Source organism: Nuphar pumila, chromosome 2 (genome assembly GCF_984573655.1).
Source record: "Nuphar pumila chromosome 2, dmNupPumi1.hap1.1, whole genome shotgun sequence".
Classification (NCBI taxonomy): Eukaryota; Viridiplantae; Streptophyta; class Magnoliopsida; order Nymphaeales; family Nymphaeaceae; genus Nuphar; species Nuphar pumila.
The window spans coordinates 1,439,975-1,460,829 of NC_143250.1; the positions used below are offsets into that span (position 1 = coordinate 1,439,975).

The 20,855-nt window shown below is 35.9% G+C and overlaps 1 protein-coding gene across 2 annotated transcripts in view; it reads left to right on the plus strand.

Annotated features, from left to right (window-relative positions):
- Window positions 1-20,855, plus strand: part of LOC149844407 (pentatricopeptide repeat-containing protein At4g04790, mitochondrial-like) — a 55,765-nt gene that overhangs the window by 24,737 nt on the left and 10,173 nt on the right. For both annotated transcript variants that reach the window (XM_089994416.1, XM_089994420.1), the window contains exons 7-8: window positions 2,935-3,030; window positions 15,777-15,875. In XM_089994416.1, the coding sequence (XP_089850542.1) occupies window positions 2,935-3,030; window positions 15,777-15,875 (195 nt within the window). The remainder of the gene's footprint in view (window positions 1-2,934; window positions 3,031-15,776; window positions 15,876-20,855) is intronic.

Genomic DNA, 20,855 nt, shown 5'->3' on the forward strand with positions numbered 1-20,855 from the left:
CACACCACTTTGACCACGTATCTTGCATGACACATGTGGACACGTGACAGGACTCATGTAGCTCTAAGACAGATTGGACACGAGTTTGACCGCATCTGACATGGTCAAACATGTATGGATAGACTTCCAACTAAACAAAGTTAACTTGATAAAAGACATTATGGTCTTTTACTAGTTTCCTTTTTTGAGAAGCCTAAGAAGACCCTTCATGTTAAGTTAACGCGATGCCTTGGAGTTTGTGTTAGATGTGTGTGATGGATGCAGTAGAGGAGGAGAGAAGAGAGATGAATTGGCAGCCAATAAAGGAGAGGACGATCCATCTGATTAGGGTTTTCGTCCTTATATATTAATGTATTTTGACTTGTACAAAAATACCCTTAGTATACATAAGAAGTACAAACACATCCCGATATAACTTGAATGACTGAAGTACCCCTACAATAACATAGGCTGCCGTGAGTCTATTCTTAACACTCCTCTTCATACTGTACATGGTTTTGAACCGTGAACAATTTGTCTTTCAAGAGCCAATGTCTGTGAACTGAAAGTGGCTTGGTGAATAAATCGACAACATGCTTCTCACTTGTGACAAAAATGGGCTGAATCTCTTTATCCTCAACATTCAAACATATGCTCTTGATCTTCAAACATATGCTCTATTATACTAAGGGTATTTAGGATCTTCAATATCATCAATACTTGCGAACCTGTAAATAGAGCTAACAAAACGTCCCAACTATACACATATATATATCATAAAACATAAAAGAAGATATACACACACAAAGACGAGTGTTAAGAACAATGTTTTTAATAATAGTTTTAAGCACAAAATTTTAAACAAAATAAAAAAAGTTTAAATTTTTTTTTTTTGAAAAAATAAAAAAACATATATATTTAACATATTGTCATATTTAACACATACATATGAATGAACCCTTAAATATCACAAATACGATTAAAAGAAAACAAGTCAACTCACCAAGGAGTTAAATCCACACAAGGGAAAAATAAAATATTCATGAAAAGGGTTTTCCAAAACAAATAGCGATATAAAAATGCACATCGAAAATAATGAGAAAATTCAAAATCCCACATACAACAAATCAAGAGATATGATACTTTGCAACAATGGCAAACATGGATCAACAATTATATAAATCAATATATATACAAAGGCGATACTTTAATGTCTCAAAGGGATGCAAAGGCTCAAACTGGTCATAACAATTTAAATTTCAATAATAGAAACAATATCTATAAATACATTCAAAATATAGCAACCTATGCTACCAAGGCATATCATGATGTATAAGCATGCTAATGGACCATGTAATGATTTAAATAGAAAAACAATGAAAATGCCTACAAGGGCAATAAGAGAGTAATATGTAAAGGCCACCTGTGAGCCAAGCACTCATACACAAGAAACAAACTCACAAGAGAATATATATATATATATATTACCTCACAATAATCAGCTTAAAAAACATTAATTAAATTTATGCAAAACACGCAAGACAACCAACATGGAATAAATCTAAATATCTTCAACACACACACACACACACACACACACACACACACACACACATATATATATATATACAACATGCAATTAAAGCATATTCAATGCACATAACAATGCATGAAAATATTTCAATGAATAAACATTTCCCATACAAGGGAAAATGAGTAGTAAAAGTTTAAAAATTTTATAGAAAAATTTAAAAAATCTTACATAACAAAATGAACGATATTTGCAAATCTCAATACCAATTTGCTCACCACAAACAACCACCTCTTAGACCTCCAACCCAAAGCACTTCACAATTCAAGTGTATCAGCGCATATGACAAGATCAAACATAAATGTCAGAAATAACCATATCAGTGACATGGCTATCTGACAATACAAACCAGCTACAACCACAAGAGGTGCACATTGTAATGAGATATGCGAGAATACAAAAGGTTCAATAATGAACCGAATCACACAAGCACTTATGTGCAAAATACACAAACCCACTATGGGGTGAATGCCAAAAGGCAAAAATGAATATTATTAAGGAGAGAATGTGAGAGTGCTCATACAAATCTTGTGGGGGGAGACCCCTTTATATAAAAAAGAAAACACACTAAAGAGGGGGCCATTGGGGCTCCCACAATAGACGTTGGGGAGCCCCAACGTCTATTTGAGTGGGCCCCCCAATGGTCCCTTACATGAAAAAACAAAAACAAAAATAGAAAATAAAAAACAAATTAGTTGGATCAGCCCAAGGTATAAATTTGTATTTATGTTATAACCTTCATCACAAAATTATTATCAACCTGGTGGGCCACTTAGTTACAAATAAATGCATAAATTACTATAAGATTATATATAACAATTGTATTTTTTTGGTTTAAAAAATCACTCTCTCTCTCTATATATGTGTGTGTGTGTGTCGTGTCCTAAATTTCAAAAATGTCTCGAATCTGTCTCATCCACGAATCACGTCATTTTCTCAAATCCATGTCTCGTCCACGAATCACATTTCTGTATCCACTCGTGTCTTTGTGACATAGATTGAAAGTGTATTGTGGCTTCATGGAGGAGTCATGGAACATGGTGAAAAAAATGTCTCTTCTACTTGGCAGTCATCTGGTGAAGTTCATTATTAACATGAATTTCACTAGAATGAGTCTAAGTAGTAAACTACATAATGGAACAAGCATTTTCTGACTTATGAACCCATTATTAAAAGTTCATATAGTTGCACTAACTGTTTTATTTTGTCTGATTGATGTGTTCTATTGGAAGCATTTACATTCTGAATTGCTCTGAGTTCATAGCAAATTCTTTAACTTGTCTTGCTTCTCTTGATCCTTTTGTTTGGTACGGTTTTGAATCCATTAATTATTCTCATTTATTTATTTTTTGTTTGACTGTAAGGTCCATTCCATCTATTCATTGATGCACCGTCTTGATTTAAAGCCTACTTGTGAGACCTACAAATACATGATAAATTTGTCTATCAAGATGAAAGATGTAAGTCACTATACCTTTTTGTTCCTTTTTTTCTGCAAGAGGCCTTCTCTTTGGATTTTTAAGAAATTCTAGTGTTTCTCATGTGTAACTGCCAGCATCCTTTTGTTGCATTAGGTCAATGCTCCTAGACCCCTTTCCTATTGTTGTAGTTTGGCAATATCGTTATTGCTGAAGCTGCCAGTTGTCAAATTCCAGACTACTTCGCTGATGATAACTGGACATATGTGATTGCTGCAGCAATAGATCTATGATTTTGCCGGGAGAGATCCCTGGATTATTTTCATTCAGTGTTCATTGATGTTGGATTTGGATATTCTGTTTGATGTTATCCACTTCTCTTCAGTTCTACTTGTTAAATTATGTATCAACCTTGTAATCTCGTGTATGTATATATATATATATATATATATATATATATATATATATATATATATATATATATATATATATATATATATATATATATAGAGAGAGAGAGAGAGAGAGAGAGAGAGAGAGAGAGAGAGAGAGAGAGAGAGAGATGTACTATGTATATATGTATATGTATCTCTCTCTCTATATATAAATATAAATATATTTATATATATTTCTTTTTTGTCTCATTGTTCACCCAAAAAGGGTATTTCTGTAAATACCTATTTTACACATATTTCATTTTGGAATATGATTGTAACTTTTTTAATTCTTTTATTTTTCTTCTTTTTCATTTTCTTTCTTTCCTTTTTATTTTTATTGTATTTTGTGCCACATAGGGAGGCTCCCAAAAGAGTCGTTGGGGAGCCTCCAACGGTCACATATGTGACCGTTGGGGACTCCCAATGACTCTCTTGGGAGGCCTCTATGTGGCTCCTTGTTTGGTTATAAATAGGGGCTTCTCCCCTCTTGTATTTTTATGGATTTGAGTCAAAGCCCAAGCCTCTAATAAAGTTCGAATATTTATTTTTATGCCTTTGGTGCATTTGTGAGAGTTTGTGATTTTGTGCTTTTATGCACAAGTGTTCTAAGTGTTCTTATTGTGCATATGTGCACATATTTGTTATTAATAATATTAAGGTCTTGATCTTAGTATCTTGTTGAAGATACTTTTACATGGTATCAGAGCCTCGTTTGAAGAAGAAGGATCGTGTGTTTTTTCATTTTTGAGTGCCTCTAAAAACGTGCCTTCAAGCTATTGTTTTTTGGAGTGAATCATCCTCTTCGGGCAACATTTTAGAAGCCTCCTTTATCAAGAAAGACTTGAGAAACCCTTGAGGTACGTATTGTTTTTTCATCATCTCTCATCTCTAATGGGTGAAAAAGATTCTCATTTTTCTCTTGGGTTCAAACTCAATGGGTCCAACTATCATGTTTGGGCCGGAAATATGGAAGCTCACATCAAAGGAAAAGGGCTTTGGGGCTATGTCCATAGCTCGATTCTCGAACCGGAACCCAAGATAACCTCGCTAGAAAAAGGAGAGATAAAAATTCTTGAAGGTGATGAAAGGATCAAGGCTCTTGAAGAATATACGAAAAAGCATGAAGAATGAGAAATGAGGAATTTTAAAATCCTCTCTTGGATTTTTTCGTCTGTAGAAACGAGAATTAATGCAAATATCATCAAGTTCAAAAAGGCTTCTCAAACATGGGAATATCTTGAGAAGATGTACACCTCTAGGGACGTGTCCCATAAGTACTATATCTAAAAAAGAGCGCTAACGCTTCAGCAAGAGGAGATGACTATAAGAGAGTACTTTGCCGAGCTCTCTTCTATTTGGGACGGGCTTGCTATGCTCGAACCTAAGTGGAGTGGAGAAGCCATAGAACTCCGCCATAAACAATTGGAAGAAGATAGATTTTTCAAGTTTTTGAATAGGCTTAGGCCTGAATTTGAACAAATCCGATCTTGTTTTTTATCCGCTTTCACTTCCCCCTCTCTTGAAGATGTAATTACTAAACTTAGTGGGGAAGAGACTCGGATGAGTATAAGCAAGAGCAACCCAAGTGTTCTAGCTACACCTTCCAACAATGAAGAAAATGAAGGTGTTAATGCCGTCTCAAGACCGAGGAGTAATTTAAGGACCTACAAGCCCCCTCATTTCAAGAATCAAAACTCAAGTGGTCAAGGAGTAAAGAGGGACTATAGCAAGCTTACATGTCATTTTTGTAAAGAGCCGGGGCACATTAAACCTATTTGTCCAAAATGGAAGAAATTGCTTGCAACGGTTATGACATCTCAATTGGAGGAACGACCTTCATCGTCAAATGGGTCTCTTTCCCTTCAACAAATTGTAGAATCTTTACAACCTCTTCTCAAAGGAGGGATTTCTGGAGCCGCTATGTCTACTTCCTCACCACCCGGTAAGACATCTTGGCTTCTAGATTCTGGTGCATCCTTTCACATGACCCCGAATGCTTGTTCTCTTTCCGAGTTTTCTAAAAATTCTCTTCCATCTTTTGTCTCAACGACGGATGAAACACCTCTTGAAATTAAAGGAGTAGGTAATTTTGAAAAACAAGATTTTTTTATTCCAAAAATTCGCCTTATACCAAAACTAAATTTAAATTTACTTTCGGTTTCTCAACTCTCGGAACATGGTTGTGATATAAAATTTTCTTCTAACAAATGTTGGATACAGGATTGCCGGTCCAGGAGATTGATTGGGGAAGGCTCTAGGAGAGGAGACCTATACTATGTTGATTTTCTTCAAGTTCCCAAGAATCAATTTTGTAATGTTGCTCAAAACAAAGATATTCATGTATGACATAAGAGACTGGGATATCCCAACATTGTTAAAATCTCTTATTTGCCTTTTATTAAACATCTTTGTAAAGAGGATTTTGTATGTAATGAATGTATTCTTGGGAAAATGAAAATGATACATTTTTTACAAAGATCCATGTTTACAACAAAACCCTTTGAAATTGTTCATTTCGATGTATGGGGTCCGGCTCCTGTGATATCTAAAGGAGGATTCTCGTACTATGTGATTTTTGTGGACGATTACACTAGATTTTGTTGGATATATTTTTTTAAACATAAACATGAAGTGTTTTCAACTTTTAAAACTTTTCATATGATGGTTTTTAACCAATTCAATGGAAGTTTAAAAATTCTTAGATCCGACTCTGGTGGTGAATACCTTTCAAACAAATTCAAGAGTTATCTTGAAAGTTATGGTATCCTCTATCAAAAATCCTGTCCTAAAACCCCACAACAAAATAGGTTAGCTGAACGAAAGCATAGGCATATCATTGAAACAACTAGAACCTTGCTTATTTCGCAAAATATTCTAAAAAAACTCTGGGTTGAGGCAACCCTCGCATCCGTCTATCTCATAAATAGACTTCCATCAAAAAATTTAAACAAGATTTCCCCATTTGAAAAATTGTATGAGAAAGAACCTGATTATAGCAGGTTAAGGGTTTTTGGATGTAAATGTTTTGTTCTTACTGATAAAAACAACAAACTTTTCCCAAAGGCTATTCCTTGCGCTTTTCTTTGTTATTCCAAAACCCAAAAGGGTTTTCGATGTTATGATGTTAAAAATGACAAATTATATGTTTTCAGAAATGTAAGTTTTTTGGAAAATCTTAGTGGTTTCGAAAACCTTGAATCTAATGACGAAAACGTAGATTATTCTTTTTTATTTGATCTGTTAATTGAAAGTGATGATACTAGTGATGATGAGTCAAATCAGAATGACTCAAGTGATAATGAAACCAGGGAAACCAGTCCTGTGTCCTCTCCATTTCCTCAACATGTCGATGAGGAACCTCCTAGGGATCCCATCATCTATACTCATAGAGATAGAAAGACCTTCAGAAGTGCCCTTGAAAAATATGATGATGCTAGTAGGACTGCTCCTCAAAGTGAGAAGAACCTTCGTAGGACCGAAAGACATAGAAAAACTCCTTCTAGGTTCATCTCATATGAATCCTTCTCACCTAAACATAGAGCCTGTTCAAGCGCCATTCATTCTTACATAGAACCTAGAAACTTCGAGGAAGCACGAAAATGTCCTGAATGGATAGCCGCCATGGATAATGAACTCGGAGCTCTCAGAAGAGCCAAGACATGGGAATTTCAAGACCTTCCTAGAGGTAAGAAAATAATAGGGTGTAGATGAGTATTTAAGGTTAAGACTAAGAGTGATGGATCCCTCGAAAGATATAAGGGTCGACTGGTTGTAAAGGGGTATAGTCAAGAATATGAGATTGATTATGAGAAGACCTTTGCTCCAGTAGCTCGGATGGTTACTGTCCGATGTCTTATAACTGTTGCCTCAATCAACAAATGGAACATCTATCAAATGGATGTTAAGAATGCCTTTCTAAACGAAGATCTAACTGAGGAAGTGTATATGGATGCTCCTCCTAGAATGAAGACTCCTAAAGGAAAGGTGTTTCGCCTTCGAAAAACACTTTATGGTTTGAAACAAGCCTCCAAGGCTTGGTATGATAGGTTTAATTCCGTAATGATAGAAAATGATTTTTCATCCTGTTTTACTGATACTGCTTTGTTTGTTAAAAAATCCAATGCAAGTATTGTCATCTTACTGTTGTATGTGGATGACATGCTCATAACTGGTAGTGATTGTAAAGGGGTTAAGAGCATAAAATCAATGTTGAAAGATAAGTTTGAAATGTCTGATCTGGGTTTCCTGACTTATTTTTTGGGTATTGAAGTAGCATACCCTCGTAGAGGGTATTTCTTATCTCAAACTAAGCTTGCTTTTGAGATCATTGACAAATCAGGTATTACAGATGAAAAGGTTTGTGAAACTCCTGCTATAGTAGGAGCTAAAATGAAAATTGATGATGGTGTTCTCCTTTCAGATCCTACTCCCTACAAACAACTTGTTGGTTCATTGATGTATCTGAGTATCACCAGACCAGATATCTTTCATGCAGTTCATACTGCAAGCCAGTTTCAACATGCACCAACTTTCGTTCACATGAGTGTCATCTTGCGAGTCGTAAGATACATAAAGTGTACTCTAAGTAAGGGAGTTTTTCTGTCATCTTCTTCTAATTTAAAATTAATTGCTTACACTGACTCTGATTGGGGAGGTGACCCAAATAACCATCACTCTACCACTGGTTTTTATGTGTTCTTAGGACACTCACTGATTTCGTGATGTAAGAAGCAACAAAAGTGTCCCTATCATCAACTGAAGCCGAATATCATGCCATACAACTACTACTATGGAAATTATATGGATCCATCAACTGCTTGAAGACATGGGGATCACTATTGAAGGGCCCACTAAGCTATGCTGTGATAACAAGAGTGCAATTTACATTGCCAAAAATCATACTTTCCACGAGCGGACTAAGCACATTGAGATGGACTATCACTATGTTCGTGAAGCCTATCTAAAATGAGTCATTGATCTACCTTATGTTACTTCAGAATATCAGTTGGCAGACTTTTTCACTAAAGCTTTATGTGCACCTCGATTCAACTTTCTTCTTGTCTAACTTTCGGTCATCATGCCCTAAGTTTGAGGGGGGTGTTAAATTATGTATCAACCTTGTAATCTCGTGTATATATATATATATATTCATATATATATAGAGAGATACATATACATATGTACTATGTATATATGTATATGTATCTCTATCTATATATATATATATATAAATATATTTATATATATTTCTTTTTTGTCTCATTGTTCACCCGAAAAGGGTATTTCTGTAAATACCTATTTTACACATATTTCATTTTGGAATATGATTGTAACTTTTTTAATTCTTTTATTTTTCTTCTTTTTCCTTTTCTTTCTTTATTGTATTTTGTGCCACATAGGGAGGCTCCCCAAAGAGTCGTTGGGGAGCCTCCGTTGGGGGCTCCCAACGACTCTCTCGGGAGCCCCCTATGTGGCTCCTTGTTTGGTTATAAATAGGGGCTTCTCCCCTCTTGTATTTTTATGGCTTTGAGTCAAAGCCCAAGCCTCTAATAAAGTTCGAATATTTATTTTTATGCCTTTGGTGCATTTGTGAGAGTTTGTGATTTTGTGTTTTTATGCACAAGTGTTCTTATTGTGCATATGTGCACATATTTGTTATTAAGAATATTAAGGTCTTGATCTTAGTATCTTGTTGAAGATACTTTTACACTACTTTGTTATCCCATGCATGTTATATTCTTTTCTTTTCTTTTTTGTTGAGTATATTAGATGCACTATGGTCTATCTTAACTTGATTGTTAGTATTTGGTTTGTTATTTATTTATGAGGGTATTTATGTCTTGTCATGTCACTCCTTGAATTTTTACTGAGTGCTATATTATATTACTACCTTCTTCCAGTAAAGGAATTGGTGCCATTTTCCGGAACTGTTGCTTTATGGTGGTTGAATCTCTTGATGCCAGTGCAGCTGTGTCTACTGTATCATCAAATTGCTGGCCTTCTAGATACTATCTTATGCCCACTTATAGTGAATTTCCAATCTCTTGTCAAGCATTTCTATTGAGAGTTCCTTTCTCTCCAACACGACACCCCCCAAAGGTAGCATTGGTTCTCATATTCGTACTGATGCTTATGTGGGCCTGCTTTCTTAGCTTATGAGTAGGCATGCTAAGCTTCATTTCTGTCTGCTTTTACCTGCATAATATTGTTCCTGCTTTTTGTCTTTCTCAATGTTTACTATCCAGTTTGTTAGTACACCGTCCTGCCCATGAAAATAATTGCAAGAAACATTAATCTATGCTCAAGCACTAATTAGCAGAGTTACCAGTCGAGGAAGCGGGAGCGGGAAGCGATACGGGAAGCGGGAGCGGGAAGCGAGGCACTTTCAAAAATTTAGAAAGCGGGGAAGCGTGGGACCACTTAGAAGAAAATTCCGAACCGTCTCGGAAACGACCTAGGAAGCGAATCGGAAGCGACCTAGGAAGCGAACCGGAAGCGAGGGGAAGCGAAAAAAATGAAAAAAATGGGGAAGCGAGGGGGAAGCGTGGGGGAAGCCCTTCCCATAAAAGGGAAGCGCGCTTCCCAAAAAAGGGGGACGCTTCCCCTCACGCTTCGGAAGCGCGACGTTTCGCGCTTCTGAAGCGCGCTTCGGGGAAGCGCGCTTCCCCTTTTGCCTAGGCGCTTCCGGTAACTCTGCTAATTAGTCTAATAGTGGACAGTGGGTGAATGTGCATTTGACCTAATTCTGTGTAAATATCTGATGGAGCCAACGAATGAGAAGCCATTTGGAAATGTAGAAAGTGTGGATGAAGGTCATCCTTTTTTGGATTCTCATTTGGTGAAGGAGATAGTGGAGGCTTACAACCGATAGTCTGTGGTATAGACTATAGATGTAATGAAAATAGCGGAAGCACCAATGATCCAACGAACTCTTTAAAAGAGTCAAACAAAGAGCCAGTAAAGTGCGCAAATAACCCACTAAGGGGTAAAGTGCCTTAAAGGCAAAAATATATTGAGGAAGGAGAGAAAAAGTGGGCTGAAAAACCCTTACAATGCAAGAGGGAGAGCCCTCTTTTTACGGAGGAGAAAAAGGTAGAGAGAAGGACCACATAGGGGCTCCCTTCTAGTCGTTGGGAGCCCCAACGACTAGAAGGTGGGGCCCCTAGTGGTCCTATTACAATGAATAAAAAAAAGAAGAAAAAAAAGAAAAGGAAAAATAAAAATAAAAAGAAAAACCTAAAAGTAAAAAAGTACATGGGGAATTATAAAAATACCCCTATCGGGTATTTGAATTGAGAAATGAAGAATATATATATATATACTTATATATATACATATGTATATATATAAGTAAATGTATATATATACATTTATATATATACATATTTTAACACGCCTCAAACTTTACGGGGAGAAGACCAAAAGTTTGCCAAGAAGAAACAAAAAATGCGGAGTTGGAAGTGCTTTGGTGAAGAAATCAACCAACTAATATTCTGAAGTAACATATGGTAGTGTGATGGTTCCTTTGAGGAATTCGTCTCGAACATAGTAACAATCCATTTCAATATGCTTGGTACACTCGTGGAATGTATGATTGCTTGCGATGTAAATTGCGCTCTTGTTATCACAACACATATTAGTGGAGGAAGAAATAAGGACGCCCATGTCATAGAGGAGACTTCTAAGCCACACAATTTTCATAGTTGTCATTGCCATGACCCGATATTCAGCTTCAGTAGATGATAAATAGACTTTTTGCTGTTTCTTACATCTCCACGAAATAAGGGATTTTCCTAAGAAAATACAAAAACCTATAGTTGAGATACGATTATTGGATTTCCTCCCCAGTCTGCATCAGTAAAAGCAGTTAATTCAAGAGATGAAGAAGATAATAAGAAAAGCCCTTTGGAGATTGTGTTCTTGATGTATCGCACAACTTGCATCACGGCCGCCATGCGAACTGTAGTAGGAGCGTGCTGAAATTGACTCTGAACATGAACCACATGAGCATTATCTGGACGAGTGATGGATAAGTAAGTAAGGGATCCAATCAATTGCCGATAGGAAGTAGGATCCTCAAGAAGAACACCATCCTCAAGTCTTAACTTTGCATTTATAACTTCAGGAGTTTCAATTTTCTTTTCATCCGAAACTCCTGATTTGGTACAAATGTCTATTGCTAACTTCATTTGAGATAAAATTTATCCTCAAGGAGAATATGCCACTTCAATTCCTAAAAAATATCTCAAAAACCCTAAGTCAGACATATCAAAAGTTTTCTTTAGCATAGTTTTAACATCATTTACTCCTTTTTTGTCACTTCCAGTGATGATCATATCATCAACATACATAAGTAGAATAACAATGGAGTCACTAAAACCCAATTTGATTAATACATTACTAAACTTGTCATACCAAGCTTTGGGGGTTTGTTTAAGGCCATATAATGCCTTTTTCAATTTCAAGATTTTTTCATTTAAATTCATACTAGGAGGTGGTTCCATATAAACTTCTTCACCCAACTCTCCATTTAGAAAGACATTCTTGACATCAAGTTGAAAAATGAGCCATTTTTTAATAGAGGCTATTGTAATAAGGGTTCGAACACTAGTCATTCGAGCAACAAGGGCAAAAGTCTCATCATAATCCACCCCATATTCTTGGGCATATCCTTTGGCTACTAATCGAGCCTTAAATCTTTCTAAAGAACCATCACTTTTAGTTTTTACTTTAAAAACCCATCTACATGCAATGAGTTTCTTGCCATTAGGAGGATCAATGATTTCCTAAGTTTGTGGTTTGTTAAGTGCATTAAGTTCAAGTTGCATTGCTTCATTCCAATGAGCATATTGTTTGGCATCATTATAATGGGATGGTTCATGAAAAGAATGAAGAGCTAACAAACAAGCTCGAAAATTAAGAGAAAAAGAATCATAAGATACAAATCTATTAGGTATTTTAGAAATACGATTTGATCTTCTTTGAGAGGATTCTTCTAACGATTCGTTTTGAGAGAATTTTTCAAGAGCACAAGGAAGATTACTTTCATTTCTTCTAGTATAAACTTGTGTGTGACTTGTTATATTTTAATTTAGATTTTCGTGTAAATTATGTTGCTCATTATTTTGAGGTTCGATATGATCTTCAATGACAGCTTCAGGAAGATCAATAGATTCAACATGATTGTCAATGCATTTTTCTTGAGGTAACAAGTCAAACAAAAAGGAATAATCATTATTTTCATTTAGGTTATGCGAAAAACCATTTTCTTCTTCTAGAAAAGTGACATCTTTTGAGATATAAAGTTTTGTTATTTAGTAAGTCAAAGCAGCGATAACCTTTTTGTTTTTTGCCATATCCTAAGAAAATACATTCAATTGCCCTTGAAGAAAGTTTTTCAAATGACGAAAGATTTTTCAAAGAAGCTGAGGGTGTTCTATTAATTAAATATGTTGAAGTCAGATTAGCTTCGGCCCAAAAAGATTTTAGAATATTTTTGGAAACTAATAAAGTTCTTCTTGTCTCTATTATATGTATGCTTTTTTTTCGCAAGACTATTTTGTTGCAGAGTGTTTGGAGAAGAATGTTGATAAAAAATTCCATTTTCTTTCAAATATGTTTGAAAATCTTTGGACATGTATTCACCTCTCGAGTCAGATCTAAGAATTGAAAGGTTTTCTAAAAATTGATTTTTAACTATTGCATGAAATTCTTTGAAAAAAGAGAAAACCTCAGATTTACGATTTAAGAAGTAAATCCATGTAAATCGAGTGAAATCGTCAACAAAGACAACATAATATGAGAAGCTTCCTTTGGATATAACAGAAGGACCCCATACATCGGAATGAACAAGTTCGAACGACCGTTTGAAAACATAATTTCTTTGAGGAAATGGAATAGCTTTAGATTTCTCAAAAATGCAATCTTTACAAGTCATGTGTTTGTCTTTACAAGTATTGTCCAAAAAAGGAAAAACATACATCTTTAAAAAATTCGGATGACCAAGTCTCTTATTATGCCAAACTTCAATACTTTTGATATTTACAAAATTACAAAATGACTTGGATGGAAGAGACAAAAAATCCATGTAATAAAGATCGCCCCTCCTATGGCCTTGCCCAATTAGCTTTCCTGACTGAAGATCCTGCACGGTGCAATCTTTAGGTGAGAAAGAGACTTGGCAACCATAATCGGTAATTTGAGAGACCGAAAAAAAATTTAAGTTGACTTTCAGAACAACTCTTACTTTAGGGACAATTTTTTTGAGAGGATTTCAAGTCAAGTGTTCCAATACTTTTGATTTTTAAAGATGTCCCATCGACCGCTGAAACATACGAAGATATAAAGTCGGAAAAAACGTTCGAAAGAGAATTTTTTATGAGATGTCATATGAATGGAAGCACCAGAGTCTAGTATCCACATACCTGGAGGTGACGATGAATAGTATAACGGCTCCAGAAGTAGATGTTGAAGAAGTTTTGAGAAGATGCTGAAGGACTTCGGAAATTTGGCAAAAAGTTTCTTTGATATCTCCTCCGTTGATATTTTCTTCTTTCTTTAGAGTGTTTTCTTCAACCACGACCACATTTTCTTTAAGCTTAGGACAAACCGGCTTAATATGTCCCTGTTCATTACAATAGTGACAAATCACCCCCTTTCTATACCCATTATTTTTTGAAAAATGAGTCGGTATATATGCTTTTACATTTGTTCCCGGCCTAGTAACGGCTAAAATTTCATCATTCTTAAGACTTATACCAAGACGAGTTTCCTCTTGACATACTTCGGCAAGAGCATCTTCAATAGGTAAGGCTTTACTTCTATGAAAAAGAGATGCCCTAACTTGTTCAAATTCAGGCCTAAGTCTATGGAGAAATTGAAAGAAATGCTCTTTTTCAATTTGTTCTCTTCTAAGCTTAATATCTTCCGGAGCCACCCATTTTGGTTCAAGAAGAGCCAGCTCATCCCAAAGAGGGGTTAGAGCACTAAAAAAATGACAGACACTCATGTCCCCTTGTCTAGTAAATCTATTTTTTTTTTTTGACAAAAAAATTGTCAAGCTAGATCTTTTTGGGTATACATACCCTTAAGGAAGAACCCTGCTTCATTGACTCTCCTAAATTTAGCAATGTTGACACAATTTTTAATATCAACATTGTTCATGAACCATGCCAAAATCTTGGCATGGTTACTTTCCCAATCTTCTACCTTGGATTGGTGCTCATCAATGGCTTTGATGCGGTCATCACCATCTAGAGCTCTCTCAACGCCTTCTTCAATTTTGGTGAGCTTTAGGGTGAGTTCAAGAGTGGTGCCCATCACAAAGCCCCACAACTTCTTACCTCTTAGATGATTTTTCATAGCCGATGCCCACATCAGATGGTTTGCGCCATTGAGTTTGAAGGAGAACTCAACTCTTGATTCATGCTCCATTGATGACGAGAAAGATAAAACATGAAGAGCTCCAAAGATCTCTCAAAAATATAGAAAATCCAATGGCTCTGATACCATGTAATGAAAATAGCGGAAGCACCAATGATCCAATGAACTCTTTAAAAGAGTCAAACAAAGAGCCAAGAACACAAGCACGTAAAGTGCGCAAATAACCCACTAAGGGGTAAACTGTCTTAAAGGCAAAAATATATTGAGGAAGGAGAGAAAAAGTGGGCTGAAAACCCTTACAATGCAAGAGGGAGAGCCCTCTTTTTACAGAGGAGAAAAAGGTAGAGAGAGAGACCACATAGGGGCTCCCTTCTAGTCGTTGGGAGCCCCAACGGTCATATTAATGACCGTTGGGGCCCCAACGACTAGAAGGTGGGGCACCTAGTGGTCCTATTACAATGAATAAAAATAAAAAAGAAAAAGAAAAAAGAAAAGGAAAAATAAATAGAAAAACCTAAAAGTAAAAAAGTACACGGGGAATTACAAAAATACCTTTATCGGGTATTTGAATTGAGAAATGAAGAATATATATATATATATATACTTATATATATACATATGTATATATATAAGTATATGTATATATATACATATTTTAACATATAGATACCTTGGGGTTTTGACTGCCTTCTGAGATGGTTAGAGTTCCTCATTGTTCAGCTTTGTTGGAAAGTGCATTTATTTTTTGTCCATAATTCTCTCTGTTATGTTTGATCATTTCTTTTTTTCATTGCTATTTGGCTTGTGGTAGACTCCAGCTTTACAAGTGACATAAAAAAATTTTGTGCTGGATGTTAGCTTTTGTTATGTTGTGATTGAGTGGTGGTTTTGATTTGTTTCATTCAGACAGATGATAATAATTTTTTATTCAACAGAAGACTTATTTTAAGATATGCTTTTTTTCTGTAGTTTGAAGGGGCATACCAGTTGCTGGCTAGTTTGGATGAGAAGAAAATCATGCCAACTGCACGCATGTATAATTCAATCATGGGAGGATACTTTAGAGAGGTAATGAAGCAAAATTTTTAATATTTGATTTCAGATGAGGATCATCTCTTAACTATATTTTTTCTTTGGATATGTTGCATGTGTCATTGCCTTGTATTAACATAAAGTGGAATTAGCTAATAAAGCAATGTATGCCCGTCCACCTTGTTTCAAACTTCCATTGCATGAGAACCATCCTGTACCAAATCAGCTTTGGCATTTCTCATCTTTGGGTAATGAAATTGTATTGCATCACACTATTTTAAGTCCTTTAAACCAAAGTTTTCTATCTTGGTAACATTTGTTCAAGAAAGTATACCTCTCGTTATTCAATCGTGCAATAATTGATGCATATATATATGTGTGTGTGTATACACATTCATGACTATAAAACGTTTTGTGTATTATTGCTTATTTGAGTAGCTACCACGTCTTGTATACTTTTGTGAGCATATTTTTAGCTGCCACCTAGGGTATAACTAAAAATGTAAAACTGTATGAATTACAGTAGTTATCCTGACCCATCACCTGATCTTGAGTGGCACATACATAAAGATGCAACTTCTATAAGCTGAGGCCTCTGTAAGGAGCTAAGCCTCTTTTTGTTGTTTGAGGCCTGTGCCTCATGTTGGTATGCACTTGACACACTCAAGGGCATACTTCTTTCTACCTTTGATTCTCACCTTTTCAGATTGAAACTGAACATTGTTGAACGTGAGCAGTGTCAATTGTGGCAAGATGTTACTTCAAATGCATGACAAAAGTACAAACAGAAGTGAAGGTATGCACAATTGAAGGTCTTGGAGGATGGAGAAGTCTGGCCTACACTTGGAAAGTACCAGTACATTGGTGGTCTGGTTTAGGAAACGACTTTGAATACATTAGGTTCAATAATGAACCAATAAACGTGCACATGAAGTGCGAATACACCCACCCACTAATGGGTAAACAAAAGCACGTAATGTGCCAACACATAAACCCACGAAGGGGCAAAGCCACAAAGGCTACAAAATATACATCTTCATTATGTGGAAGGGGGTGAAAACCCTTATTTTACAAGAGGGAGAGCCCTCAAATATATAGAGGGAGAACAAACGAGAGAGAGGGGCTATTGATGCTCCCTTCTAGTCGTTGGGGCCCCAACGGTCAACGGTCATATTAATGACCGTTGGGGCCCCAACAACTAGAAGGGTGGGCCCCCCAATGGTCCTTCTATTTTGTAATAAAAAGAGAAAAAAAGAAAGAAATAAAAAGAAGAAAAATAAAATGTAAAAAATACAACCATATTTCAATTGAAATATGTGTAAAAGGAAAAAAGACAAAAGTACCCTTATCGGGTTTTACAATGATATGTCAATATATATATTTGTATATGTATAGAGATATATATGTACATATATACATAGTATATATGTACATCTCTCTCTCTCTATATATATATATATATATATATATATACATGAAAAGTTGCATTTTAACACCCCCTCTCAATCTTTGCGTGGCGAAACGAAAAGATTGAAGAATACACGAGGAAAAATCTTTAAGGCTTTAAGAATCTTCAGTAAGGATGCCATGGAGATTTGCAAATATCTTCCTCTAATTGACTTTAATGGAGAGCATCTTCTATGATCTATCCAAGGTACTTCTTTTCATCTTATCTTCAAGATCCTGTGGAACAAACCAAAAAAATGTCCAAGTAAAAGATATCTTTGCACTTTAATCAAGTGAAATATTCCAAACAAGATGAATTAACCAAAAACCATATCATATGATTCATCCAAAAGTAATGGTGCAAAAAGATATTCTATGTATAGTAAAAACACAATGATTTTATTTGAAGCACAAGATTTGACAGAACAAAATAATTACTTATGTATGCAAAATGATTTTAGAAAACCAATTTTCATAATCATATACCATGTTAAAGAGTGAGCGAAAACAAATTACAAGAATGCATAATGCATTCATAAGGTCCAACATTGGACAAACATAACCTCATAATGAGGAATAACACAATGGTCCACTAAGGGACACCACAAGAAGCCTACGAAGAGGCATAAGTTGCACATAATTTATTGAACGAGGGCCTAAAGTCCATAATGAGCATATGCATATAATATCATGAAATGAATCAAAATGAATCAACACTTAAAAATGTCATTAATGAACATGCTCCAATCATACTTTAGTCAAGTAATATTACTTCGGCTTACCAGATAGAAAGACAAGTGTTATTGATTTTAACAATTCTTTTGAAAGCGATTTCAAGAAGGAAATGCTCAAGAGCATAAAGGAGTGTATAAAACACAAGAGTTCAAAGGGTTTTAACTCCACTTAAGAGGCAAAATAATGAGTGTTATTTGAGTAGAGAACCTTAAACATTTAGGAACATCTCACTAAAATGATTCAACAACAACAACAACAACAACTATGCCTTCATCCCAAAACAATTGGGGTCAGCGATATGAACCAAAAAAGAAATTCATTTTGGGTCTTCCACATGAATCCTTTTCCTCCAATCATTTCTATCCAACGCCATGTCCTTGGTGAGGTTCAAAGCATTCATATCCTTTCCTATCATCTCCATCCAAGTCTTCCTAGGCCTACCCCGACCTCTTTTAACTAATATATATTTCCCATTTCTCTAACCTTCTAACTGGAGCATCATTAGGCCTTCGCCGAATATGTCCAAACCACCGTAAACGATTCTCTCGCATCTTATTTTCAATGGGTGCAACACCTACCTTCTTACGTATCTCTTCGTTCCGAATCTTATCTTTTATTGTATTTCCACACATCCATCTAAGCATCCGCATCTCAGCTACACTCATTTTTTGAATATGATGTCTCTTGGCAGCCCAACATTCTGTACCATATAGTAAAGCGGGTCTAATAGTCGTCCTATAAAACTTTCCCTTCAACCGCAATGGCATTCTACGATCGCACAGCACTCCAGTAGCACTTTTCCATTTCATCCACCCAACCTTTATCCTATGATTTACATCTCCATCAATTTCTCCATACTTTTGAATGATGGATCCCAAATATTTGAAATAATCATTCACCGGTATATCTTGCTCACCAAGCTTCACTACACTCCCATCACTACTTCGTTGCTTACTAAACCGACATTCCCTATATTCAGTCTTACTCTTACTCAACTTAAAACCTCTAGCTTCCAATGTCTGTCTCCATAATTCTAACTTAGCATTAACCCCAGCTCTAGACTCATCAATCAAAACAATATCATCAGCAAACAACATACACCACGGTACATTTTCTTGAATTGATCTCGTAAGCTCATCCATCACTATCGCAAATAGGAAAGGGCTTAAAGCAGATCCTTGATGTAACCCAACCGTTATCGGAAAATTGGTTGTCACCCCTCCACAAGTGCGGACATTGGTTACTACTCCTTCATACATATCTTTAATTATACTAATGTACTTGAGAGAAACACCTTTCTTCATCATTGTCCACCAGAGAACGTCCCTAGGTACTCTATCGTATGCCTTCTCTAAATCAATAAAAACCATATGCAAATCTTTGTTCCTCTCTCTATATCTTTCAATAAGTTGTCTAAGAAGATGTATAGCTTCCATAGTTGATCTTCCAGGCATAAAACCAAATTGATTCTCCGATATCATGACAACCTTCCTCAACCTAGACTCAATCACCCTCTCCCAAAGTTTCATAGTATGACTCATGAGTTTTATACCACGATAGTTTGTGCAATCTTGTATATCACCCTTATTCTTATATAAAGGCACCAAAGTACTCTTCCTCCACTCATTAGGCATCTTATTTGTTCGCCAAATCAAGTTAAAAAGATTTGTCAACCATTCTAAACCTTTCTCTCCCAAGCATTTCCAAGCCTCGATAGGTATACCATCTGGGCCAACTGCCCTTCTTGATTTCATTTTCTTCAAAGCCTCTGCAATTTCTTTCTTTTGAATCTTGCGCATGAAGTCACGATTTATCTCATGAAAAGGAATGGAGAAGTCTCCAAGATCTTGAGCATGACTATCATTAAATAGCTTATCAAAATAATCTTTCCATCTCTCCTTAATCTCCTCATCTTTGACTAAAACCCTTTGCGTTTCATCTTTGATACATCTAACCATACTCAAATCCTTCGATTTCCTATCTCTCATCTTTGCAAGCCTATAAATATCCTTCTCGCCTTCTTTGGTATCCAACTTGTCATAAACCTCCTTATATACCTTAGCCCTCGCGTTTCGAACAACTTTTTTAGCTTCCTTCTTTGCTATCATATACTTCTCCAAATTCTCATTATCACGACTCTTACTTAGATTTCTATAACACTCTCTTTTAACCTTAATAGCTAATTTGACATCCTCGTTCCACCATGATGTATCCTTACCTAGTGGTGCACCGCCTTTAGACTCACCCAATACCTCCTTAGCCACTTTTCTCATGCCACCCGCTATCTTATTCCACATTGATTCTGAATCCTCCTCGAGACACCAATCAACTTCCTTAACTACCTGCTCTACAAACATTCCTTGTTTAGCTCCTTTCAGTGCCCACCACTTAATTCTAGGATCTATCCTATGTCTATCCCTTTTGCGGCATTGTCTAATTCTAAGATCTAAAATTAAGACTCTATGTTGTGTAGCTACACTTTCTCCTGGTATAACCTTACAATCGATGCAACAACCCCTATCTCTCTTTCTAAGTAGGAAAAAATCTATCTGACTCGTATTAACCCCACTTTTAAATGTTACTAGGTGAGACTCCCTCTTCCTAAACCAAGTGTTTGCTAAGATCATATCATAGGACAAACAAAAATCTAAAATCCTTTCTCCACTTTCATTTCTTTCTCCTATACCATAGCCTCCATGGATATTCTCAAATCCATCCTTACTAATGCCTACATGTCCATTAAGGTCACCGCCGATGAAAAGCTTTTCTCCATAAGATGTCTCTTGTACTACTCCATCTAAATCTTCCCAAAATTGATGCTTAATGGAATCATCT